This window comes from Dipodomys spectabilis, unplaced genomic scaffold (assembly GCF_019054845.1).
Source record: "Dipodomys spectabilis isolate Male_0828 unplaced genomic scaffold, ASM1905484v1 ptg000188l, whole genome shotgun sequence".
Classification (NCBI taxonomy): Eukaryota; Metazoa; Chordata; class Mammalia; order Rodentia; family Heteromyidae; genus Dipodomys; species Dipodomys spectabilis.
The window spans coordinates 3,523,241-3,549,290 of NW_024870865.1; the positions used below are offsets into that span (position 1 = coordinate 3,523,241).

At 50.1% G+C, this 26,050-nt stretch overlaps 2 protein-coding genes across 2 annotated transcripts in view; one reads left to right on the forward strand and one right to left on the reverse strand.

Moving 5' to 3' along the window:
* The window catches only part of Mtor (mechanistic target of rapamycin kinase), a 129,873-nt gene extending 118,450 nt beyond the window's left edge, over positions 1-11,423 (reverse strand). The window contains exons 1-6 of the mRNA XM_042695777.1: positions 11,351-11,423; positions 8,004-8,171; positions 7,096-7,204; positions 5,739-5,971; positions 4,743-4,943; positions 3,793-3,927 (exon numbers count right to left, since the gene is read on the reverse strand). Of these exons, the coding sequence (XP_042551711.1) occupies positions 3,793-3,927; positions 4,743-4,943; positions 5,739-5,971; positions 7,096-7,204; positions 8,004-8,165 (840 nt within the window). The 5' untranslated portion in view covers positions 8,166-8,171; positions 11,351-11,423. The remainder of the gene's footprint in view (positions 1-3,792; positions 3,928-4,742; positions 4,944-5,738; positions 5,972-7,095; positions 7,205-8,003; positions 8,172-11,350) is intronic.
* A 1,832-nt stretch (positions 11,424-13,255) lies between these two features.
* On the forward strand, positions 13,256-21,287 carry Ubiad1 (UbiA prenyltransferase domain containing 1). Its single transcript, XM_042695780.1, has 2 exons — positions 13,256-14,040; positions 20,052-21,287. Exons 1-2 carry the CDS (start codon positions 13,512-13,514, stop codon positions 20,537-20,539), a joined length of 1,017 nt encoding a protein of 338 aa, XP_042551714.1. The 5' UTR covers positions 13,256-13,511; the 3' UTR covers positions 20,540-21,287.
* The last annotated feature ends 4,763 nt before the right edge of the window (positions 21,288-26,050 follow it).

Here is a 26,050-nt window from a genome sequence, read left to right on the forward strand (position 1 = left end):
ACCACTTGAGCGACAGTGACACTTTAGGCTTTTTCTGTTTATGTGGTGCTGAGGAATCGAACCGAAGGCCTCATGCATGCAAGGCAAGCACTCTACCTTGGAGCCACCTTCCCATGCCCCGTCTGAAGCTGTTTTATTAGTCTTCCAACAGATCAAATTGAGAAAAACAGGCTGGGAAGGTGGATCAGTGGTAGAGCGCTTGCCTAGCATGCATGAGGCCTTCGGTTCGATTTCTCAGAACCACATAGGCAGAAAAAGCCGGAAGTGGCGCTGTGGCTCAAGTGGTAGAGCACTAGCCTTGATCTGAAGAGCTGAGGGACAGTGCCCAGGCCCAGAAATCAGGCCCCACAACTGACCCCCCCCCTCCAAAAAATTGAGAAAAACATGTAAAAATTTTTAAAATTTCTTTTCTTTTGAACTCATGACCTTGGTGCTCTGAGATTTTTTGCTCAGGGCTAGCACTCTACCACTTTGAGCTAAAGAATCATTACTGTTTTTTTCTTTTTTTTTTTTGTCAGTAGTGGGGCTTGAACTCTGGGCCTGGGCGCTGTCCCTCAGCTCTTCAGCTCAAGGCAAGCGCTCTACCACTTGAGCTACAGCGCCACTTCCGGTTTTCTGGTGGTTTATTGGAGATAGGAGTCTCACGGTCTCTCCTGCCCGGGCTGGCTTTGAACCGCGATCCTCAGATCTCAGCCTCCTGAGTAGCTAGAATTACAGGTGGGAGACATCAGTGGCTGGCTCAATTTTCCACATTTCTAAACTTTCTTCAACATATCTCTCTCCCTCCCCTGCCCCCGCGAAAATTCTGTCCAGTATTCTTATCAAAATTCACCAATGGCTCTTGTGCTCCTGAATTTAACACCTAACCCTAGTCCTCAGCTGTTTCTTCTTCTTTGAGGCTCTTTCTCCACATGGCTCCTTGGACCACACACTCTCCAGGCTCCTGCCCCTCTGGCTGCTTTGTCTCCCTTGGTTCCCAATCTCCCAATCTCAGGCTCATGGACCCTATCTCTTCCCCAAGTTCACTAGCCTCTCTGTGCACAGTTTTCATCTAGCTTGTGACTTAGAACAGTACCTATATGCTGATGACTCCCCAAATCCACTTCCCTCCCCAGGATCACTCGGATGTCGCTCAGACATTGACCCAGCAGTCATCTTCAAACTTAAACACAAACACCTGTCATTCCTGCCCACCTGCTCCCCCATTTCCATCCTCCTATCACAGTATAGAACAGCTTTGTCCTTCCACTTGTGCAAGCCGAACACCTTAACTTTCCTTCTTTTCACCAACCTCAATCTATCAGCAAATTCCAAGTTCAGAGTCCAGTTGCTTCTTGGACCTCCAAAGCTCCCACTGGGATCTGAACTTTAAGACCCCTGCTAGAACTGATACAATTCTCTAACTTGGGTTGGGGCTTCAGCACTCCTGGCCTTCTGACAATCCATTCTCAGCACAGCGGGCTCAAGTGTTCCTTCAAAACAGGGGTCAAACAGCGCTGCTCTAGCCACAAATGACCTCCTACGGCACTCACCAAGTCTACTAGAGGCCTCCCAGGCCTAGGCCCTCTGTGATGCACTCCCACCTGCCCCAGGCACTCCTGACACATCTCCCATTGCATCTCTGTCCACTCTGCTCAGCCACATGCACCACACAGTCCTGCCTTGGAGCCTCCCAGAATGCTTTTCTCCCAAGGCTGTGTGGCTCTGTTTCCTCTTCATGACCCCTCAAACACGCCTTGCTTCCTGCGCATGCTGTTCAGCTTTGCTGTCCTGATCTCCAAGGACCCATCACAGCATCACTTATTATAGTGTATTTTTGCTACTTAAGTACTGTCATTCTGTTTGGTTTACTGCTGTTATTTTAGCTCTTAGGGTACAATGTTGTCAGTACACACTAGGTACTTTTTCTGCAATTTTTTTATTGTGATTAAGTGATTACATAAATTTCACAGTATTGTAGGATACACTAAGTACTCTTAATACTCGCTTAAGTATTTCACTTTTTTCCTTTCTTTAAAAAAATCTGGTTTCTTTTTCTAACTCCTCCTTCTTACAACAATTTCAATAGGTTTCAGTGTTCTCTCTTTTTAGTTTTGTTGGTTGTGGGGTTTGAACTCAGGGCCTAGGTGCTGTCCCTGAACTTTTTGCTCAAGGCTAGTGCTCTGCCACTTTGAGCCACAGCACCACTTCTGTCTTTTGAGTCGTTAGTCAGAGATAAGAGTCTCAGAGATAAGAGTCGCACAGGGACTTTTCAGCCCCGGCTAGCTTCAAACCGTGATCCTCAGAACTCAGCCTCCTGAGTAGCTAGGATTACAGGCGTGAGCCATAGGCACCAGCTATTCTACTCTCATTGATGCAAATATATGATGTGTACCATATTCATCCTCATTTGCCCTCTTTTAGCCCTCCTCCTCCCACTGATGCCACCCCCAAGAACTATTTCATAGAAATCTGACCTAGGGCTATCATAGAAAGCCCTGTGTCATGCTAGGAGGGGAAATCTCCACTGGCTTCCATTTGCAGGGTATCTGAGTCTGGTGCTGGGCTTGGTACTCCCCACATATCTAGAAACCTCCCATGGTCCAGTGAGGCAGCTGAGGAAAGTGAGACAGGAGGGGGTGTCATGTGCCTGAGTCATGGAGCACATGGGAAGGGGGGCCTCAAAGCCCAAAGCCTCCTCCGGCTGCACGTGCTGCTCCACATCTAGACACAGCACTACCCAACAACAGCGGTGAAGCCCTGAGGTGAAATCCCATACCAACAGATCCTCATGAAGTCTCACAGATGGAGCTCAACCCCAAATACTCCAAATCCCACCTCCTTGGGATCTGAGCTCTCACAGCTGGTACGAGGCACCGCTGGGCTGGCTGAGGCTCCCAGGGCAGCTGTGAGGATGGGATCTCCAGGTACAAGGAGTCTTAAACTCCAGGGCCTGGCTGTGTCATTACCAGGTGTGTATGAGGATACACTTCTCAGGAGGTAGTGAGGCCCACAGCGGAACAGAGTACCTACAGTGGCAGGCCTGCACTGAGGCACAACCTATGGCGGCCGGCCTGCCCATAGTGCACGTAGGCCTGTGCTAAGGCTGACTCTGGCTTGGGACCACAGCGGTCTTGCATGGAGACTAGGAGGCTTCCAATGGTTCTTCCTTCTCGTGTGCATTCAGGGTCAGATCCCCATTGTGAGCTCAGCTCTCTCTCTCACTTTCTCACAAGTATTTTCCTAGTGAATTCCCTGTACTTGTAAATCCATCTTCTCATGCTAACTCCCTGCTTTCATGGCTGCCTCTCCACTCCCTTGTTCCCACAAGCAGCCATGGCCATCAGAAAGGCATAATGCCACATCATTCTCAGATGTGCAAGTCTCCAATGTCTGCCCCTACAGCACACATAGGAGCTAATGTTTGCTGGGAATGATGAGGCCTATTCACTTACGCCCTTGTTCTCTCTCTGTCCCCATCTCCCTCCTTCTCCCTCGCTCATACTGCATCAGGTACACTTCCTTTCTTTCTGGCTCATCAATGCATCCAACTCTCCCACCTCAATCCTGAGTTGCAAGGGGACTCCTTTACACCCCTCAGGCAGGGCATTCCTGGACCCATCACTCCCTCTGCCCTGCTACCTTACCCGGTTTTGTTCTCTTCATGGGACTGCTTACTATCTGAAATAATTTTCTTACTCCCTGGTTGTCTACTTCCCCTATAGTAAACCGTCAGTTCCGTGAGGGGAAGGACTCGTGTTGCCTGCTCAGTCCCGCCCGGACTTCCTGGTCTCCCCAGCTGCAGCCTCTCACCTCTCCTTCCATGCTGCTGATTCGGACCAGCTCGTTGAGGATCAGCAAGGCCCCATGGATGCGATCATCTCGATTCATGCCCTTCTCTTTGGCCAAGGTCTCATCAAACCCTTTCTCTGCTTCTTCGAATGTGTGCTATGGAGACAGAATGCTTGATTACCTAGTGTCCCAAGTTAGACAGAACAGAGGCCCAACCCATCTCTCCAGAGGGACTGAGGTGTTAGGGGGCTGGTTGGTGGCTTGTGCAAACATTATCAACAATACTAGCTTATCAGCTCTCTAATGGAGCTTCAATGCTCACAGTAAGTCTTTGAAGCAAATACTATTATCATCTCTATTTAGTAGCTAAATAAAACAGGCTCACATATCTGTAATCTCAGTTACTTGGGAAGATGAGGCAGGAGGATCCCAAGTTTAAGGCCAGCCTGAGATATATAGCAAGAAGATCCTGTCTCAAAATGACAGCAGCAATAACAGATCCAAGGAAATCAAGTGACATGTCCCAGGTTCCAAACGAAGGTAAGATAGAACCTAAGTTTCTAATCCTAAGGCTAGGGCTCCATTTATAATGTATGCCTCATCAGAAGGTTTCTTTGTTAGCAGCCACTAGCACAGGACTCATGACAGTAGAGACGAGGGAAATGGCCCTTTCCAAATTAGTACCAAATTAGTACCCATTTTCCCCTATTTTAACATCTCTATAAGATGTCTTTTTATTTCTTTTTGTGGTGCTGAGAATGAAATACACTGCCATGTAATGGTGTGGCTATCAGTGGATCTTTGCTTCAATATAATGCAATAAGGTAATACTGACTTGCAATGAGCATAAAAGGACTGCTGGGAGTCCGAATAAATGTGATCTTGGCGTTGTGGCAAGGGGCCTGCTGCTGCCAGGTGACCGTCTGGGCAAACGGGCTGTGCTAGTGGCCTCAACAGAACCATCTCCTCACCCTGTACCACTGAGGTTTCTGCATCTCCTTCGGCTCCCGCTGGGTGGTGAGAATCAGACAGGCACGAAGGGCAGCCACCGCCCCCTCACGGATGGCCTGCTTGGGGTCCCATACAGCCACAAAAATGTTGTCAAAGAAGGGCTGTACTTGCTGGAAGAAGAAGGTGGGGACGCTGATGGCCAGCTCACGGAGAACCAGGACCTGGGAGAGAAGGGCAAGCTGAGAACAACAGTCTGCTGACTTCCTATAGCAGCAACACCCAAGGAAAACATGAGTCTTACTCTTTGGGGCCAGAAGAGGCTGAGTGAAACTGATCAACACCTCCATGCTAGTACCCTTGGCTGTTTACAAGCGAATGCCTGCCATGTTTAAACAGATGCTCTGGAAAGGACAACTCTTTCTTTGTTTTTCTTTCCAGTCCTGGTGCTTGAACTCAGGTCTTGGGGCACTGTCCCTGAGTTTCTTTTGCTCAAGGCTGGCACTCTACCACTTGAGTCACAGTGCCACTTCCAGCTTTTTCTGTTTATGTGGTATTGAGGAATCGAACCCAGGGCTTCATGCATGCAAGACAAGCACTGTACCACTAGGCCACATTCCTAGCCAGTGTTTGATGCTTTCTATACCCCTATACCAACAGCCTACAACTGTGCTTGACATATGACACACTCAGTAAATACATACGGAATGTGTTTTTAATATAGTCTTATTTTCATCTCACAGAGGAAGAAAGTGAAGGCTCCAGGCCTTCAGAGAGTTAGTGACAAAGCCATGACTCAAACCAGTGCCCGTGTCTGTGCTCTTTCCTTGTGGTACTGCCTCTTTAAGGGAGCTGAGAGGAAAGGAACCAGAGTCCCATCTCTACTCCATCTACACCTGGATCCTCTCGCACAAGGAGGAATCATGGCCCAATCAAACCAGCATTTTCAGGAAGGCCTTGGACGGAAGCAAAGGGGCTCTCCCTGCCCTCCCGCAGGGCTTCTCCCTGGAGGCACTCACGGCTGCATGTCTCCGGCCCTCATTTCGGTCAGCACCCAACCATTCCAGGGCTCGCTTCACCTCAAACTCCACATACTCAGCAGTGAAAGTGTCCCCTGCCATAGCAAGGCGGCCAATGGCCTTGGATGCCATTTCCATGACAACCGGGTCATTGGAGGGGAGGAGGTTCCGAAGATAGTTTGCAAATCGGCCAATTCGGGTAGCATTCCCACCTTCTACTCCTATGAGGCTGGCTGGAAGAGAAGAAGGCAAAATGTGAAGATGCTGCCTGTGCTGGCCAGGAATGCACAAAGACTTAAACTTCTCAACATTCATCTTTTTACTTTGAGTACATTTCTACATGCCAAGGATGGAGACAACCAGATTTGACATTGGTGCCAGAACTGCATACATAAAGCAACACATAGGTAATTTATTTTTCCAAGAAAAACTGGAAAAACAAACAGGGACTGAGTAGTAATTCACAAGATTAATGATGAGCCCTTGAGAAATTTAAAAAAAAAGTCCCTCTTTGTGGTTTTTTTTTTTTTTTTTTTTGCCAGTCCAGAAGCTTGAACTCTGGGCCTAAGCACTGTCCCTAAACATCTTTTGCTCAAGACTAGCATTCTACCACTTGGGCCACATAGCCACTTCTGGCTTTTTCGGTGATTTAACTGGAAATAAAGATCTCACAGACTTTCCTGCTTGAGCTGGCTTCAAACCACAATCCTCAGATCTCAGCCTCCTGAGTAGCTAGGATTACAAGTGTGAGCCACCGTTGCCTGGCCATGATCTGCCTTTTATTAGCCATACCCAATTCTACTTCTTCTGGTAAGGCTCCCTATGCCAGATCTTGCTTGACTGCAAAATCAGAACCTACAGAAGGCAACATGAGGTAGTAAAAAGCTAGCTTCTAGTCTCAGGTCTGAAAAACTCCCTAAACAAAAATGTCACTTGATGGTTCCATGACTCTGTTTCCACATCTAAAAATATCTGCTTTGTTTTATCCCAGTAACTCTATTAGAATACCTATATCTTAAAGTTCTTTTTTTTTTTTTTTAGGTCCAGTCATGGGGCCTGAACTCTGGGCCTGGGCACTGTCCCTCAGCTCTTCAGCTCAAGGCTAGCGCTCTACCACTTAAGCCACAGCGCCACTTCCGGCTTTTTTTCTTTTTGCTTATGTGGTGCTGGGGAATTGAACCCAGGGGCTCATGCATGCCAGGCAAGCGCTCTACCACTGAGCCACCTTCCCAGCCCTATCTTAAAGTTCTTTAAACAAAGATGAACGGCGTCTCTAACATATCTCGTGGCAATACAAACACAAAAGGCAGCTGCCTCCATTTTTCTAGCTGGTATTGTTAACAGAGGCTGTCCTTACCGATAGCTAAAATGCCACCTTTCCTCTCGTTGGCATCTGAGCTGGAAACCAATTCAAAGATGTGATGGTTCAGCTGGTCGTAGAAGCGAGTTGACTCCTCTTGACTCATCTGCAAAGGAAGATGCACTCAGAACAACTTCTAGAATCTCCCTGATGGTGGGGTGGGGGGAGGATGGATAGGGCTGGCACTTTAAGTCTAGAAACCAAGATGTAATTCAAACCACAGAAGACAGAGCAACTGTCCATTTCCTTACTCTGGAAGCGTAGAGCAATTTAACTCATGATCCATCTGCTTATTTAACACTACTGAGTCTCCATAGCTAGCAAGGCCATGTATCCTGTCCTGCATTCCTCCTAGTTCTCAGGGTACAAGGATGAATAGGCCACCGTCTCTGACTTCAAGTCTAGTCTCTATTTAGAAAACCCCAAGCTGGGCTGGGAAGGTGGCTCAGTGGTAGAGTGCTTGCCTAGCATGCATGAAGCCCTGGGTTCCATTCCTCAGTACCACATACACAGAAAAAAGCCAGAAGTGGCGCTGTGGCTCAAGTGGTATAGCACTAGTCTTGAGCAAAAGAAGATTGGGGACAGTGCCCAGGCCCTGAGTTCAAGCCCCAGAACTGGCACCAAAAAAAAAAAAAAAAAAGAAAAAGAAAACCCCAAGCTATCAACTTTCTAATCCCATTCCAACTGTAAGTAATGGGGGAAGCAGGGAAACAAATTTAAAGGGCAGCTGAATCTATCTATGCTCACTGCTATATTTGTACACGCCAATGGGAAACATGTGGATGTGAAGCTAGGTGTCTTCCCAAGACAGAATTCCCCAAGAGCTGTCAAAAGGTATCTGCACCAGAGATGGCACACACAGCCCAAGCATCCCCCCAAGATGGCCCCAATCACAGAAGCCCAACCTCTCGAAGCTCCATGGTGACGTAGTGTTGGAGCTCCTTGGCCGCCTTGGCCCTGGTCTCCTCATTACGGCTCTTCAGGCCACTGGCAAACTGCTGCAGAACGCTCACATTGCTAGATGTAGTGGTGGTGGCGGTGGCGGCGGCAGGTCCGGTTCCAAGCATCTTGCCCTAAGATTTTATTGGAGAGAAGTTTCCTTCAATATGCCAGCTGAGCAATGGCAACAAATCTTACAACCCTGGCTGCATACAGACTACCAGCTCATGTCAGGCAGGGGATTCTGAAAAGGTCAGAACTTCTCAAGGAACTCTCAGAAAGCCAAACCCATTAATAAGGACTGACATGGAAAGAGGCCGTGTACTAGAGAGGCCTGTGGAGTTGTTCCAAAGTTTTATATATATCCAGAAGAACACACTTAAAATTCCTCAGTGTCCCCAGGACACCAGGAGGATCACAGCATCCCACTCATGGGTTCAGGTGAAAAATTAAAACAGTGAAGTTAACACATATCAGAGAGAGTGCTTACAGATGCCAGGCCAGGCATGATGGCGCACCTCTATAATCTTAGCACTCAGGAGGTGGAGACAGAAAGACTGTGAAGTATGAGGCCACCCTGGATCACAAGAATGAAACATTGTCTCAAAAAAATTAAGAGCGCAGAGGTGCCCATCTTGTCTCAGGTCCTCAGAAGTGTAAAGCCAGAAGACTGAGCCCAGGAGCAGGAAATCAATCTGGGCTTGACAGCAAGACACATGTCAAATAAGCAATAACAACACACAGAAAGATCATGTTTAAAACAGTGCTGGGCACCTGGCAAGTTCTTAAAGTAATTGTTCGTGCTTATTACTGTAACTACCATTATATGACATAGTGCCAGGGTAGGGAGGTGGGAAAAGAATTTAAAATGATTTGAATTGCCCCTTTCCTCAGTACGATCTAAGAAGAAAATTATTACAATTCTACAGTAGCACTGAATATGATGGTCCTGGGGCTTGAACTCATGGCCTGGAGCTGCCCCTGAGCTTTTTTGCTCAAGGTTAGTGCTCTACCACTTTGAGCTACAGAGCTACTTCCGGTTTTCTGGTGGTTAAATGGAGCTAAGAATCACGTAGGGCTGGGAATGTGGCTTAGTGATAAGTGTTTGCCTAGTGGCTTAGTGATAAGTGTTTGCCTAGCATGTATGAAGCCCTGGGTTCCATTCCTCAGTACCACATAAACAGAAAAAGCCAGAAGTGGAGCTGTGGTTCAAGTAGTAGAGTGCTAGCTTTGAGCACAGAGAGGCTCAGGGGCAGTACTCAGGCCCTGCGTTCAAGCCCTAGGACTGGAAAAAAGGGGGGAGCCTCATACTTTCCTGTGTTTGCTGGCTTTGAACCAGGATCCTCAGTTCTCAGCCTTCTGAGTAGCTAGGATTACAGGTGTAGTCATCAGCGACTGACTCTTTTTTAAGTAAAGCTTCCAAAAATCTAGCAAACATTTCTTATTTTTGTTTTTGTCAGTTGTGGGGCTTGAACTCTGGGCTTGGGCACTGTCCCTGCACTCTTCAAATCAAGGCAAGAGCTCTACCGCATGAGCCACAATGCCACTTCCGGTTTTCTAGTGGTTTCAAAACCTTTCCTGCCTGAGCTGGCTTTGAACCATGAACTTCAGATCTCAGCCTCCTGAGTAGCTACTGGCGTGAGCCACTGGCTCCCGACTTCTAGCAAACATTTCTTTATCTTTTATCTTTCTTTGGGGGGTGGGCTGAACTCAGGAGGCTGAGATCTGAGGATCGCAGTTCAAAGCCAGCACAAGCAGTAAAGTCCCAGTAAAACTCTTTTCCCCAATTAACCACTCAAGAACTGGAAGTGGCACTGTGGCTCATCAAATGGTACAGTGCGAGCTTTGAGCAAAAGAACTCAGGGACAGCCCCCAGGCCCTGAGTTCAAGTCCCATAACCAACCAATAAATAAATAGGAAAGAAATATCAAGTTGGACTGGTCTCACTACACATGCTTTATAGAGCTGTGGCTGCTCTTTATTGTGCTGCCCAGAACAATTCTATAGAATTTGAGGATACAGGCTAGGCGCTGGTGGTTCATGCCTGTAATCCTAGCTATTCAGGAGGCTGAGATCTGAGGATGGTGGTTCAAAGCCAGCCTAGGCAGGAGAGTTCATGAGACTCTTATCTCCAATCAACTAACAGAAAACAGGAAGTGGTGCTGTGGCTCCAGTGGTAGAGCGCTAGCCTTGAGCTGAAGAGCTCAGGGACAAAGCCTAGTCCCAGAGTTCAAGCTACATGACCAACAAAACAAAAAAAACAAAACAAAACAAAAAGAATCTGAGGATATGGTAGTAGGCTTGTGTATAAATGGGGCCAACCCAGGCCTGTGGATTCAATCAATCTCAGAGAGAAACTATGGGGGGGAGGGACAGCCCCCCATTACTAACTATACATAACTTTTTTTTCCTTATTTTTATTTGCTAAACAATATAACAATAGTTTACAGCATTTACATAGTAGTTAGCAATATAAATTCAAATCTTGAGATGCTTTAAAGGAAGCAAAAGAACTGAATAGCCTATATGAAAATACATGCCATTTTATACAAAGGATCTGAGCTGCCACAGGTTTCAGTTTGGGGTGGGAGTTGGGGGAAAAGTTCCACCACCACCCCCACGGAAACCAAGAGTGACTTCAAATGTGAACTGAATGAAACTAAGTACTTCCTGAGATCAGTCACTACTCCAGGACGTACTAATCCGTTCCTCATTGAGCACTGCGGTGCGAAACACAAATAAGCACGCAGCAACAATATAAAGTGGCACACGCTGCCAGGAGAGCAGCATATACCGATCTTCAGCATGGCAATGCTGCCAGTTTCTCACAATTCTTAAATCCGCGCGTGTGTGCGCGCGTGCGTGCGTGCGTCTCCTCCTCGAGGCTGGACTCACGGTAAGTCCTCACAGGCTTCCTTGGGAAGGACTTAAGTTCACGTTGGGTGGCGGGCCTCAGGGAGGGGGCACGGGGTCCCCGAGGCTGCCGCTCCCCAAGGCAAGCCCCGCACTCGTAGGCGGCCGGGAGGAAGGGGCGACGGGCCACCGGCAGCTCGGCAGTGCGCGAGCTGACGAGCCGACCTCCGAGGCCGGCGGCCCCCGGCGCCTGCGGGCCTCCCCGGGGGTCCTGAGCCGGAGGGGGGCCGCCTCGCGGGGTGCGGGTCGAGGCTGCGCCCAGGTCGCCGAGCCGGAGCTGAGGAGACGCCACGCTCCAGACGGGCGGCTTCCCGCCCCCACCCCCGTCCGCAGGCCCGGCTGGCCGGGAGTCTGGACGTCCCGCCGCCACGGAAGGGGCGGGGCCAGGCCCCAGACTCACCGAACGGCTTCGGCCGAGGCCTCAGCTGCCTCCCCGAGCGAGCACCGGTACCGCCGCTTCAGGACCCCCCCCCCCCCGGCCCCACCACCCGCCTTCCCGGCCGTCCTCTAAACTAGGAGGGAGGGAGGCAAGGCGGGCTCCTGGTCCTGACAACCAATCAGAAGTCTTACAGATAAAATAGACTGGAACATAGACCAATAACAATGAAGGAGAAGTGAAGCTTCGGGACCCGGCTTCTCTAGGGGGCGGGGACTGTTCAAATAGACAAACCAGGCGGCCAGTAGCAGGCGAAAAGACGTTTAGGTCCGCTTGGAAGAACCAATCGGGCGTGAGTTTACTTCAGTCACTTCCACGCACACATCCGGTGCCTCGCTAACAAGATTCCCCCTTCTGCGTCGGTGCTGTGGCGGGTCCGCTCCGTGGTTCCACAGGGAGGAACCAGGAGCGGTGAGTAAAGGTTCGAGACCTCGCCCGGCCGGATTCTGTGAAGAGGCTGTGAGTCACCGTCACCTCCTGTGACTGCTGCCGAAAACGTGAAATCTTGGGGCTAGCTGTGCTTTGGGGCCTGTGCTTTCTCTTGTGAAACTTCATATGCATTTGAAAATCTTTTTATTAAATGTTCTCGATTTTCGAAAATGATTGAGCCCACAAGGCCGTTTTTGAGAAACCTTTGCCAAGAACTTGTTGCAAATAATTTTTTTTTCCAGGAGCTGGGAAGGCGGCTCAGTGGTAGAGTGCTTGCCTTGCATGCATGAGGCCCTGGGTTCGATTCCTCAGTACCACATACACAGAAAAGGCTGGAAGTGGCGCTGTGGCTCTAGTGGTAGAGCTCTAGCCTTGAGCAAAAGACGCTCAGGGACAGAGCCTAGGCCCTGAGTTCAAGCCCCAGGACTGGCAAAAAACAATAAAAAACAAAAACAAAATCCAATAGCTAAAATTTTAATTTGCATCTTTATTCTTTTAATCACAGCGCTGTTGTAATAAACATTGATAATTCCTAAAACATTTCATATGCAGAATCTCACTGAATGAAATACAATGCCTTCATAATAAGGAAACTTAGGTAACCACTAATGATGATAATATACATTGTGAAGGAAAAAGGCTCCCAATTCGTTTTTGCTTTTTATTTTAAAAAATGACAACAACTGTGCACGCCGGACAGCGGTGGCTCACGCCTGTAATCCTAGCTACTCAGGAGGCTGAGATCTGAGCATCACAGTCCAAAGCCAACCCAGGCAGGAAAGTCTTCAAGTCCTACCTCCAATTAAACACCTGAGTTCAAGCTGCAGTACAGGCACACACAAACATAAAAAGTTATAAAACAACGGCAATAACCCTAGAATCACATAATTTGTGTGACTCTGTGTGTGTGTGAGAGAGAGACAGAGACAGAGACAGAGATCCTGAGACTTGAACTCAAGGCCTGGGCACCCACCTCAGCTTTTATGCCCAAAGTTAGCGCTTTACTACTTGAATCACATCTCAACTTCTGGCTTGTTCGCTGGCCAAATGGAGAGAAAGGTCTGACACTACATTGCGCCCCTCAGTAAATCCTTTTTCTGTGAGTGAAAGGTCCTCTAAATCGCAAAACCACAGTGTATCTGTCCGGGGCGGGGTGGGGAGTACGTGGGGGGCGGGATGCTAAACAGGCCCAGGCCCAGGTCCTTCGTACCTGGAATCCAGAGCGGGGTAAGGGCCTTCGGGCGGGCTTAGGCGCTGGGACTCGGCTGCAGGCCTGTCCCGGCCTCCGGCCCTTCAGGCCCCGCCCTCGGGACACGCCCAGCCTCGGCCCCGCCCTCGGGCGGCGCTCCCCCGGCCCTACCCGCGCCGGGGCCTCTGTTTCCCGGCCGGCCCCTTGAGGCCGGTGCACAAGATGGCGGCCCCGGCGGCCCGCGGGCGGCCGGCCGCTAAGGCTGGTCCTTGAGTTGACGTGTCGGGGCTTGGGGGTTGGAGACAGGCCGCGCGCGGGTGCCCGGAGGACGTGGTGGCTCCGCTGGGCCTCCGGGCGGGGGTGTGAGTGACCTTGGGGCCGTCCCAGCCTTGCCCTGGGGTGGGCCCGGAAGGGAAGGTCAGGCCCGGCCGCCCCGCGCGCCTTCGGCCCCGGCGGTCACCGCGAGCGCCGCGCTTTCCGAGTTGACATCAGCCACGTGCATCCTTCATGGCTGCCTTGCCGGCCCCGGGACCGAAGATCAACATCCAAGCTGGAGACACCGTCCAGGCCGGGGAGCGGGAGCCGCTGGGCCCCGGCGGGCCGGAGCAGGACAGGCCTCCCCCGCGCTCCTGGAGGCAGAAGTGTGCCTCGTACGTGCTGGCCCTGAGGCCCTGGAGCTTCAGTGCCTCTCTCACGCCGGTGGCCCTGGGCAGTGCCCTGGCGTACAGATCCCAGGGCGTCCTGGACCCCAGGTTGCTCGTGGGCTGCGCCGTGGCTGTTCTGGCTGTGCACGGGGCCGGCAATTTGGTCAACACTTACTATGACTTTTCCAAGGGCATCGATCACAAAAAGAGTGATGACAGGACTTTGGTGGATCGTATCTTGGAGCCTCAGGACGTTGTTCGGTTTGGAGTCTTCCTCTACACCCTTGGCTGTGTCTGTGCCGCCTGCCTGTACTACCTGTCCTCTCTGAAACTGGAGCACCTGGCTCTCATCTACTTCGGAGGTCTCTCTGGCTCCTTTCTGTACACAGGAGGTAAGGATCGGCCCTGTCTCCCGTCCTGGGGGACAAGGGGTGTCTCCCTTTTCTGTACTGGAAAATGCGTTGCATAGGAATTGTAGACAAAGTCAGAAGTCCTTTCCTAAGTCATGTTCATTTTATCTGAAATCTATAATGTGTGGGTCATGAGTGTTTTAAGATCAGTTAAGTTGGGAACATACTGGCTTAGCTTGTGGAGCTGAGCCATGCCACCAGCCCTGTTGATCATACTTTTGTTTATTTATGTGCAGTTACTGGAGCTTCTTGAACTCAGGACCTCTTGCTTTCCCCTGGCTTTTTTACTCAAAACTGATGCTCTATCACTTCAGCCACACCTCCATTTCTGTCTTTTTCTGGTTTACTGGAAATGAGAGTCTCTTAGACTTTTCTGCCTGACCTGGCTTTGAACCATGATCCTTAGATCTTAGCCTCCTAAGTAGCTAGGATTACAAGTGTGAGCCACCAGTACCCAGCTCAACCTTGCTTTAGAAAATCTGTATGACAGCTGGGCACCGGCAGCTCAAGCCTGTAATCCTAGCTACTCAAGAGGCTGAGATCTGAGGATCATGGTTCAAAGCCAGCCCAGGCAGGAAAGTCCATAGGACTCTTTTTTTTTTTTTTGGGTCCGGTAGTGGGGCCTGAACTCTGGGCCTGTGCACTGTCCCTCAGCTCTTCAGCTCAAGGCTAGTGCTCTACCACTTGAGCCACAGCACCACTTCCGGCTTTTTTCTTTTTACTTATGTGGTGCTGAGGAATCGAACCCAGGGCCTCATGCGTGCAAAGCAAGCGCTCTACCACTGAGCCACCTTCCCAGCCCCATAGGACTCTTATCTACAGTTAATCACCAGAAAACTGGAAGTGGCATTGTGGCTCAAGTGGTAGAGTGCTCGCCTTGAGCTGAAGAGCCCAGAGACAGCACCCAGGCCCAGAGTTCAAGCCCCACGACTGACAAAAAGAAAAGAAAATCTGTAAGACTTTTTCTCCAGTTAAGCACCAAAAAGTCAAAATTGCAGATGTGGCTTAAGTGGTAAAGTGCTCGCCTTGAGCTGAAGAGCCCAGAAACAGCACCCAGGCCAGAGTTCAAGCCCCATGACCGACAAGAAAATCTGTAAGACTTTTTCTCCAGTTAAGCACCAAAAAGTCAAAATTGTAGATGTGGCTTAAGTGGTAAGAGTGCTAGCTTTGAGCTCAGGGACAGTGCCCAGGATGGCGCATGCGCGCGCCACACACACACACACACACACACACACACACACACACACACACACACACACACACACACACACACACACACACACACACTCGCGCACTCGCGCACTCGCGCACACACACACTTTATAGAGGCTGAGCATGGTAATTCCAGCTTGTAATTCCAGTACTAGGGAGACTGAGGCATGATTGTTCTTTTGAGGACAGATTGGTTTATATAGACTCTCTTCAAAAAAAAAAAAGAAAGAAAGAGAGGGGCTTTGATGGCTTATGCCTGTAATCCTAGCTACTCAGGAGGTTGAGATCTGAGGATCACAGTTCAAAGCCAGATGGGCATGAAAGTCCATGAGACTCTTATCTCCAGTAAACCACTCAGAAAACCCAGAATTGGCACTGTGGCTCAAGTGGTAAAGTGCTAGCCTTGAGCTGAAGAGCTGAGAGAGTACCGAGGCCCAGAGTTCAAGCCCCACCAGCAACAAAAAAAGAAAAAAGAAAGATATCAGTTGAGTACTGGAATAGAAGAGATAAGATAATGGTGATGCAGGGTAGAGACCCTCTATATTTGTCAGCCTTCTATAACTATAACAAAATCCTTGCCTTGATCTTAGAGGGCTCTTCCTTCTCCACTGCCTCCTCCTCTCCTCACTCTCTGGTCTCCAGGGCTCAGTCCAGGCCTTTTTCACCTTTCTTCATTTACTGATTCAGTGATTTGGGGTGGTTTTGGCCCATCTCTTGTCATCGGATACCATCATTAAGCTGGTAACTCTCAAACCCAGATTTCTAGCCAACTTTTTTTCTGCAAGCTAATGTATACTGGGAATAGATAAAGGGGTGTAGAGTAGATCAATAAGATGCCAGGGATTAAACATGGGGTGAAGATCCTTGCACATACTGAGCTGCACACTCCCTATCTGGCATCTTACTTCTCAGTAACTTCTACAGGTGTCAGAGACATCTCAAATTTGGTTTAATATGTCCAAAATCAAATTCCTGATCTCCCCAAAGATACCTGCTCTACTCAGTCTTTCTCATTTTACTAAATGGAATTATTTTGTTTTTGGTTTTGGGGTTTGTTTTTTCTTTTTTGGCAGTGTTGGGGTTTAAACCCAGGGCCTCACACATGCTAGGCAAGTGTTCTACCACTGAGCTACACCCTCACCTCATTCAGTGGCAACTTCATCCTTCTATTTCTTTAGGCCTAAAACCCTGGGCCCCCTCGCCTCCTGGTTCTTCTCCATCCAGCTTATCAGCAGCAAGCCCTGTTTTCATTCCAGTGCATTTGGGATCCAGCCACCCTCGACCATGGCCCACCTCCAACATTTCCTCACTGCCTGGATTATCCAAGCATCTGCCTGGTCCTTCTGTGCTGTTTTCACTAAGGCAGCTCTCAGTCCACTGCAGCTCCCATCTTGTACAGAGTAAATCACAGGTCTTTGCATTAACCACCCCCCTCCCGCAAGCCCCTGAACACCCTCAGCCCTTCCCCAGCTCTCACCTGCCCTGCCCGCTTCCTTCCCACCTGCTCACCCTGAGCTGGTCACACAATTCTCAGGACCTGCACACACCTGCCTCAGGTCCTTTGCAGGTGCTATTTCCTATGTTGGAATGCTGTTCCCTCAGCTATCCAGGTGATATACTTTCTAACCTTCACCACATCAGCTTAGTGAAGTCTTATTTCTACCTTAATGTTACATACCTAGCTGGCCATGACAGCGCATGCCTGTAATCCCAGTACTTGGAAGATGGGACAGGAAGATCTTGAGTTTGAGGCTAGCAGAACTAGATAGAAAGACCTGTCTCAACAAAAACAAAACAAAACAACCACACACCCTCCTTTCACCTCCTGTACCTTCCTGGTCACAGTCACTGCGTTGTTCTTCTGCATAACACAGGCTCCTTCTAACATGCCCTGTAAAGCATTTGCTTGGCTATTTATCTTAGCCTTGGGGCTTGTCACTCCCTACCGTCTGCTGTTTTGCCTGAACCCCTGGTACCCAGTCCAGTGCCTGGCATATACTGGTTATTGAAAAATATCTCATTAAATGAACAAGAAGACACTGAGATGTAGAACACTGATGTACTCTGATTTAACCTTTTTAAAAGCATTCACTTTACTGATGCACAAAGGACATACAGTAAAATGCATAGGTCTTTACTGTTACCCTTTATCCTTGGTGAATGCTGCTTAATGCAAAATAGCTGTGTAATGGACCCCCAGCCCCGTGCAGACACCACAGCTCTGTCCCCCTGCACACCCTGTCAGAGGCAGTCATTGGTCTGGTTTCTTTCTCCTAGATTAGGTTTCTGGTTTTCGTTTTCTGTGCCAATACTCTTGCATGACCTCATGCTCTCAATCCACTCCTTCCAGCTGGCGCTTTACCACTTGGGCTGCCCCCAGTCTGGCATTTTGCTAGTTCAGTGGAGATAGCGTCTCATAAGCTTTTCTGTCCAAACTGGCTTTGAACTGCACCCTCCAAACTGCACCCTCTAGACTGAGTGTCTAGAATGAAAGGCATGTTCACACACACACCCCCGCACACCCGCACCCTACTCTTTCACATAGGTTCATTTTGCCAGGTGTAGAACTCTGTGTTTGCGGACTGTTGGTCTCTGGCAGTGTGAACCCTTCTGCCTGGCCTCGCTGGCTCAGCACAGTCCGCGTGTTGTGTGTCTCTCAGTAACCCCTTCATCCATGATTCACGTATCACAGTTTGTTCACGTGCCCCGCTCAAGCCCTGGGGATGGTGGCCAACAGTCCTACTCTAGTCTCTCTGTGAGTATTTGTCCCCATGTCTCTTGGGGAATGCCTGGAAATGGAGTGGTGGCCGCCTTGGTGATTGGTTTCCCCAGACACTTCCCAGCTTTCAGAATGGTTCCCCTCCTTACCCTCCCACCTCTGAAGGTGGGAGTTCCAGGGGCTTCACAGCCTTGCCAGCATTTGCATTTGATTTGACTTGATTTTGAGACAGAGTTTCATTGTGTAGCCCAGGCTGGCCTGGAACTCTCTAACCTCCTGCTGGGACTTCCTGAGTGCTGGGATTACAGGCATCAGATATCTATCTATCTATCCAGCCTTCAACCCATATCTATCTCTATCTGCCTATCTATCTAGTCTTTGTTTCCTTTCTTTCTCCCCTCCCCTTCCTTTCTCGCCCTCTCCTTTTTAGTGATGCTGGGGATTCCCTATACTTGGACCTGTTTATTAGGCTGGCTCTCTCAACCCTGGAGCCACACTTCCAATTCCACCTTGCCAGCTTTTTGATTTATGTCTTACAGATGAATTCTGGCTGCTGTGTAGAGAACTGACCTAATATTTTACTGCGCTGGTCCATTCAGCAAATGGGCTGGGAGGAGTAGGAATGCCTGAAGGGCAACTCTGTGTAAATCCAGTGGCACAATACCGCACAAGCCCTAGGCCTTGTATCTGACGCTTCCCCAACGGCTCTGTCCTTTTCTAGTGTCAGATCAGGTGAGTTTGTGCTTGATTTTTAAGTAGGACCTACTTAAGGTGGGCCACAGGTTCCTGCTCAAGCTCCTCAAATTCCTGCTGCTGATTCAGGTTGAGGCTATGGAACTGGTACATTTTTTTCCCAGCCAGAATTCTGATGTCAGTTTGAGAATCTGGGAGAATAAACAAGAAGAGTGGACAGCTGGTGGCCAGATCTACTCATTCAGGGCTGGTGTTGAGTTAGTAAACTGTTCTGTTTGAGGGAACTTGGGGGTCCTCAGACAACCAAGTTATTTATCAACACATGTCTTGGGGTGCAGCATTAGTTTGTTAGGAAAGGGTATGTGTGTGTAGTGTCTCACATCTGTAATCCCAGAGACCAGGAGGATCACCCTTGGAGGCCACCCAGAGCCAAAATTAGAAGATCCCATCACAACAAACACACTGGGCATGGTGGTACACATCTGAAATCCCAGTACTTGGGAGGCAGAGTTAGGTGGCTCTAAGTTCTAGGCCAGACATGGGCAAAAGCAAAACCCTGTCTGAAAAATAACTAAAACAAAAAGGGGCATGGCTCAAGTGGTAGAGTACTTGCCTAGTAGCTATGAGCTCAGAGTTTTCAAGCTCTGTACTGCAACAATAATAATAGTAGTAGTAATAGTAATAATAATAGCAGTAAGTAGCTTGCTGGTATCTTCTGGGGATGCTGCATTCTAAAAGACCAAGGAGCACCTTGGCTCACGCTTGTAATCCTAGCTGTTCAGGAGCCTGAGATCTGAGGATTGCAGTTGGAAGCCAGACCAAGCAAAAAAAGTCCTCGAGACTCTCATCTCCAATAAATTACTCAGAAAAAGGTCAGAAGTGGCACTGTGGCTCAAGTGGTAGAGTGCTAGGCTAGCCTCAAGTAGAAGAAGCTCAGGGACAGCACCCAGGCCCTGAGTTCAAGCCCCAGGACTGGCAAAAAATAAATAAAATATAGGACCAAGGTGCTGCTACGCTCTAGGTGAGCTTGGCTGAATCCTGGTCTTGGCTCCTGGGTTTTGGGGTCCCTTGCAGACTTACCTTTTACAACAGTAAGACTCAATTGCTTTCTGACTCTAAGGCTGAGCCCTGCAGCGTGGTCAGGGCTGGAGGCTTCTGAAAACTGAGCATTCTCTCTGAACCTGGGGTAGTAGTTGGAGATGAAATCAGATTTTGCTGTAGAGATCCCAAATGAGCCCTTCTCCTCCCAGCTAAAAGCTGGCACTCCGGCCAGCTGAGGACCACCCCCACCACCCCCTCCTGCTGCTCAGCCCCCTCAGCATCCAGCCCTAGCTCTCACACCACCTCTCTCTGGCTCTTCTGGCCACAGGAATTGGATTCAAGTACGTGGCCCTGGGCGACCTGGTGATCCTAATTACATTCGGCCCGCTGGCTGTGATGTTCGCCTATGCCATCCAGGTGGGCTCGCTGGCGGTCTTCCCTCTGCTCTACGCCATCCCCCTGGCCCTCAGCACCGAGGCCATTCTCCACTCCAACAACACCCGGGACATGGAGTCCGACCGGGAGGCGGGCATCGTCACGCTGGCCATCCTCATCGGCCCCACCTTCTCATACGTGCTCTACACCATGCTGCTCTTCCTGCCCTACCTGAGCTTCAGCATCCTGGCCACGCACTATAGCATCAGCCTGGCGCTGCCCCTGCTCACCATGCCTGTGGCCTTCTCCCTCGAGAGGCAGTTCCGCAGCCAGGCCTTCAACAAGCTGCCCCAGAGGACGGCCAAGCTCAACCTCCTGCTGGGGCTCTTCTACGTCTTTGGCATCATCCTGGCGCCAGCCGGCAGTCTGCCCAGACTCTGAGGGCACCAGCAGCTCCACACATACACCCTTTCTTACGCCATACTGAAGTCAGAGAGAAAGACAACTGGCAGCGTGGTCCTAATAACGGGGACTGTAAGCTCCGCCCTTTGTGTTAGGATTGCATTCTGTTTGATCTGTTTTTCCATGTTCTGGGAATCGCGTAAGCACCGGGGATGTCCAAAGGGTAACTGGCTGCTTTGGTCCTTGTTTTATTTATAGTTTCCACTAGAGGGTGTTGTCAGGTCACTTTAGAACAGAATGGAGCAAGTTCCGCTACATTTCACTGTCCTAAACTTCTTCAAAGGGCAGCCTGGGCTGGCCTCTTATACCCAAAGAACCCTGGTAGCTAGGTGCCATGCAGTCCTGTTATCTTGGTCACATAGGAAATGGCAGTAATTGGTGTCAGGTGCCATTAATATGAGTGCACCTAGCTGTTCTCAGCGCTGGTCTCCTGATGGCTGCTGGCAAGAGAATGTCCCCTCATTAGCAGCCCGTGTAGCATTCAGCTTTCTGCCTGAAGGACACTTCGGTCCTTCATCTCTCCATTCCCTTATTGACACCCTGGAGGATAGTGTCAGATCTGCCTTGCCCGCTGACCGCAAGCAGGGCCTGGGGAAGGAAAACCCACCCTGGAGGCAACTGAGAAGGGCACTCTGCTCTGGGGTACAATTAGTTAATAGGGTGCTGGTGGCTCACACCTGTCATCCTATCTACTCAGGAGGCCAAGATCTGAGGATCGCAGTTCAAAGCCAGCCCAGGCAAATTCTAGAGACTTTCATCACCAGTTAACTAGCAAAAAGCCAGAAGTGGAAGCGCAGCTCAAGTGGTAGAATGCCAGCCTTGAGCAGAAAAGCTGAGTGAGAGTTTGAGGCCCTTGAGTTCCAGCCCCAGTACCAGCACAGTAAATAAATAAATACATAAATAATAGGGATTTCTTTTCTCTTGATAGAATCTGCTAGAATGTGAGAACCGACTCCTAGCCAGAAATTGTAGTGGTACACCATCCTTAGGGGCTACTTAAAACCCCACAGGGCTTCTCCCCTCCTGGCCACCGCTTCTAATGCTGCCTGCCCTGCACCTCTGTCCCTCAGCCTGGTTCCTAGGTGTGCATCGCCCCCTGTGGGGCCAGACCCAAGCTGCAGCTTAGCAGCTCAGTCAGGAACAGTGCTGCTTTCTCCAGAGCCACAGGACGCAGAGGAGACCCAATGAATGTACAGGACAACAGACAGCAGTTCCCCCTCGGCAGCCAGTGGCAGGCCTGGCCCAGAAGGAGTTGTCTGTCATGGACCCGCCCCTCCCTAAGCTCCCATCGGCTTCAGTGAGGTCAGGCCCAAGGGGACCAGCAGTGCTTGGAGCTGTGACTTTCAGACTAGGGTCGCTCAGAGGCATACGAGCTGGGGCTGACCCAGGCCGAGGCACTGGTACTGTCAGTGTTGCACTTCTCTTTGTGATCAGCAATTTAGCTAAAGTCTTGACCTGCAGCAAATGATGTAAGAAGTTGTTCTCAATCCTTTAGGTCTGGCTGATTATAATCTGACTCCTTGAGTTAGAATTGGTCCACTTCCTTAGGAACTAGGCTGTATGTGGAAATCGCAGAAGTTTCTCTGAAGTTAAGGTGGCTTATGAACCAGGTGGCCAGGACCCTTGAACTTGAGTTGGAACCCAGAGACAAGATCAAGAAGGACGACCCTTCTCCCCGCCCCTTACCCCTGCACCATTTCTGTTTCATGCCAGGCTTGTAACACCTAAGTGTTTACAGGAGTCCTGCCTTCAAACACGCTCCTCTGAAGTGGATGTAGTGACTGCATGCCTGTAGTCCCAGCACTCAGGAGCCAGAGGCAGGAGGATTGTGAGTTCAAGGTTAGCCTGAGTTGCATAGTAAGAACCTGCCTCTAGAAAGGAAATAGGGAGGGAGGGAGGGAGAGCGGGAGGAGGGGGGTGGAGATGCTCCTGTGACCACCTGTACACCTGGAGTGCACAGACCAGACAGACCTGCCTCCACAGTTGTCAGCTAGCTGCTTGGTGCAGATTTTAATGCTATATATATATATATATTTTCCCCAAAGGCCAGATTTAGTGCCACATTTTATATGCAAATCACCATAATTTGTATTATGTCCCCTGATTCAATGAAGGTTTTCTGTAGACTTGTTAATTAAAAAAAAAAAGAGAAAGTATTCAGTCATCTGGCTTCCAGTTTTTCTTTTCTTTCCTCCAACTTTTTTTGCTGGCTTGTGCATCAGTCTCGGGAAGCGGGAATAGTGATGCGGGCAGGGTAGGAGGATGCCTGGTCTGGGTGGGTCTGGGTGGGGTTCGCCAGCCTTGGCAAGCCCCCACGGAAGCCTGTTGGGACCACTTAAGAGCCAGTGAGTGGTCAGGCCACATTAACCTCGTTCCCGTCTAGCCTCTCCTACTTGCTTTCTTTTCTTCTGATTGGGTTGCCCTGCTGATAAATTGAGAACATGTACTAGATTGAGTACGTTTGGGTTTCAGCTAGGCATTTGACAATTTATCCTTATGAACAAGGAAGAGATCTGTGAGATGGATAATGCTGTCGTTAGATAAATTCTGGAGAATGAAGGAGTCGGGGGAGGGCTGACAGATCCGTGAGGCGTCAGCAGCTGGGAAGGAAGCTTTGGGAGACATGCTGCCCCTGCCCTCTACCCTATCTCCTCTGCCCCCTGCCCTGCTAGATTTAATACCTGTTATTAAGGCCTGGAATGAGGCAGCCCAAATTGCAGGAAGAGCTTATCAAATAACTGACAATCAGGATGCTCATAAATCAGAAAGCTGCTTTGATAGGTCAGGAAGAGCAGGCGTAGAGGCTGAGCGATCTGCTCGCGCTTGCTTCTCTGACAGAACAGCGCTGTGTCAAGAAGGAAGCAATCCAAGGTGAGGGATGGGGCAGGCCTGCCTCGCACCAGTCACCCCAAGGTGCATCATATTCATTCTGCTCCCCCAGGGCATTGCAACTTTAATCACTTCTTGGGCTCCTCTTGGGGTCCTAGGACCCCCAAGCCAATGGCTCCAGAAGTCAGGGATTGGAGCTGGGCACTGCTGTGTTGGCAGACCATGCACACAGTCACCACTCTGCTGTCTGAGGCTCCGCAGAAAAAGGAGGGGCAGGGACAAGTGCCCAGCAGGTCCATGTTTGTCAACAGGCACTCTAGACCAACAGTGGCCAAGTGCAGGGGAGGCTGCCCAGCCTCAGCAGAGTGGCCATACGTCAGGGGAGCAAGCACAAGCAGATCACATCTACTCCTGCTCTTCCTGACCCATCAAAGCAGCTTTCTGTGAGCTCCACTATTGACCAGCCTGACGCCCCTCCCCTGTGCTGACGCTCAGCTCAGCATTCTTCCCAGAGGACCTGGGCACCTCTGGGCTGGCATCTTCTGGGGCTGGGAGGAAAAAGAATTATAACACATCACTCACTATCCTAACTCTTCTGTGCCCATGACCTTGCCTGAAGCTGGGTTTGAGTGGGCCCTGGCCTCCAGGCAGGTGGATGTAATCCAGGATTGACGAGGAGATCGCTCACTGTCCAGAGCAAGGGCCTCAGGCATCCTGCACTCGGCACTCAGTGCCCTCACCTGGGCCAGGCCAGCTCTGAGCACCTTTCCCTTTCTTCCAGTTAGACCCCATATGCTATGGGTATAATATTCTTGGATGTCAGGAGAATGGGGGCAATTTGCTAGGAAATAAGAAAATAGAAGCTCCTGTCTCCTCACGCATGTGTGTGCACATATGTGTGCTTTTGATTCATTTTTTGGTTGTTTTTTTTTGGGTCCGGTCTTGGGGCCTGAACTCTGGGCCTGGACGCTGTCCCTCAGCTCTTCAGCTCAAGTCTAGTGCTCTACCACTTGAGCCACAGCGCCACTTCCGGCTTTTTTCTTTTTTGCTTATGTGGTGCTGAGGAATCGAACCCAGAGCCTCAAGCATGCAAGGCAAGTGCTCTACCACTGAGCCACCTTCCCAGCCCATATGTGTGCTTTTGTACTGGTAACAGCTGCAGCAGATTTTATGTATCTAAGTGTGGGAATCACATTTTGAAGATGTTATTAACAAATTGGATCTTGTCCAGAAAAGCAGTTGGCTGATTGGTGAGGGCCCATAAAACCATGTCAGCGTGGAAAGGAGAACAGCAAGAGGGCTGGCGGGAGAAGGATCAGGCTGTGTGTGTGTGTGTGTGTGTGTGTGTGTGTGTGTGTGCGTGTGCGTGTGCGTGTGTGTGAGAGAGAGAGAGAGAGAGAGGAGGGGGGAAGGAAAGGAAGGAAGAAAGGAAAAGAAGGAGAAAGGGAAGGAAGGAAGAGGGAAGGAAAGGAGGGAGGAGGAGACTTCCCAGGGGTAAATCCAGGAACAACAGAAAGACCTTTGGTGGCCCCATTTAAGCTCTTAGGTCAGTGGTAGGACTTGGGAAATACCCCGGGGGATGGCGAGACTTTGTAACTGGACACAAGCGCACACAATGCCTTGTCAGGAACCTTGCATCCACTCACAGGGCTTGGAGGAGACTTTCCAGGGTGTTTTATCCTGAGACACAATTGTTCTGTTAGGGGATTGCGTCCCAGGCCAGCCCGGGGGGGCGGGGAGAGACACACACGGACGTTGCTTTCCTGTGTCAGCAGGCACAGCTGTGACTGATGCCCTGTCTTGTTTTCTGAAGGAAGATTGCAGATAGATACTGAGCCATGTGTCCACACAGCTTGCTTCACTCCCCCATCTCTGGAGCCATGTGGCTAGCAGCCCCCTCCTCCCAGCCCGCCAGCCGCTGCCGCTGATGGACTGTCTGGCTCTCTTGCACTGCTCGCTCCAGACCCTGCAGGCTGGGGGAAAGCCAGTGCCGCCGGCACCAACCTGTACTTGGGTCCCAGCCAGTTGACATTTGTGATTTGCTCTCCTTCAAATTGGGACAACCCTCCCATGGTGAGCCACTGAGCCAGGCCTCTAAAAGTAGCGATCCCTGGTTGAGGCCCTGGCCTGGGGCAGGTGAGGGCAAGCTGGGACTCATCAGAAGAGTAGAGAAAGGCTGTAACTGTCCAGAGCAGACAATTCTGGAAGAATGGTGAGAATCTTGGTCATATACTCCCAACCAGATGAGGATGAGAGAGTATAATAGGAAGTTGGAGAATGTGGGTTGGGAATGGGAGGAGATATAGCAGAAACTCTTAAAATATGTGTGTATGGGGGCTGGGAAGGTGGCTCAGTGGTAGAGCGCTTGCCTGGCATGCGTGAGGCCCTGGGTTCGATTCCTTAGCACGACATAAGCAAAAAGAAAAAAGCTGGAAGTGGTGCTGTGGCTCAAGTGGTAGAGCGCCAGCCTTGAACTGAAGAGCTGAGGGACAGCACCCAGGCCCAGAGTTCAGGCCCCACGACCGGACCCAAAAAAAAAATGTGTGTATGTGTGTGCATGTGTGCATGCATGTGTGTATGTTCATGCGTGAGTGTGTGTGTGTGTGTGTGTGTGTGTATTCGGTTGGGCTTGATCTCAGCTTGGGTACTATCCCTAGGATT

Bases quoted from the DNA above. Each gene is read 5' to 3' on its own strand.
- Ubiad1 (XM_042695780.1), top strand. From the start codon at position 13,512: ATGGCTGCCTTGCCGGCCCCGGGACCGAAGATCAACATCCAAGCTGGA. The intron at 14,041-20,051 runs GTAAGGATCGGC...TTCTGGCCACAG, and splicing joins CTCCTTTCTGTACACAGGAG to GAATTGGATTCAAGTACGTG.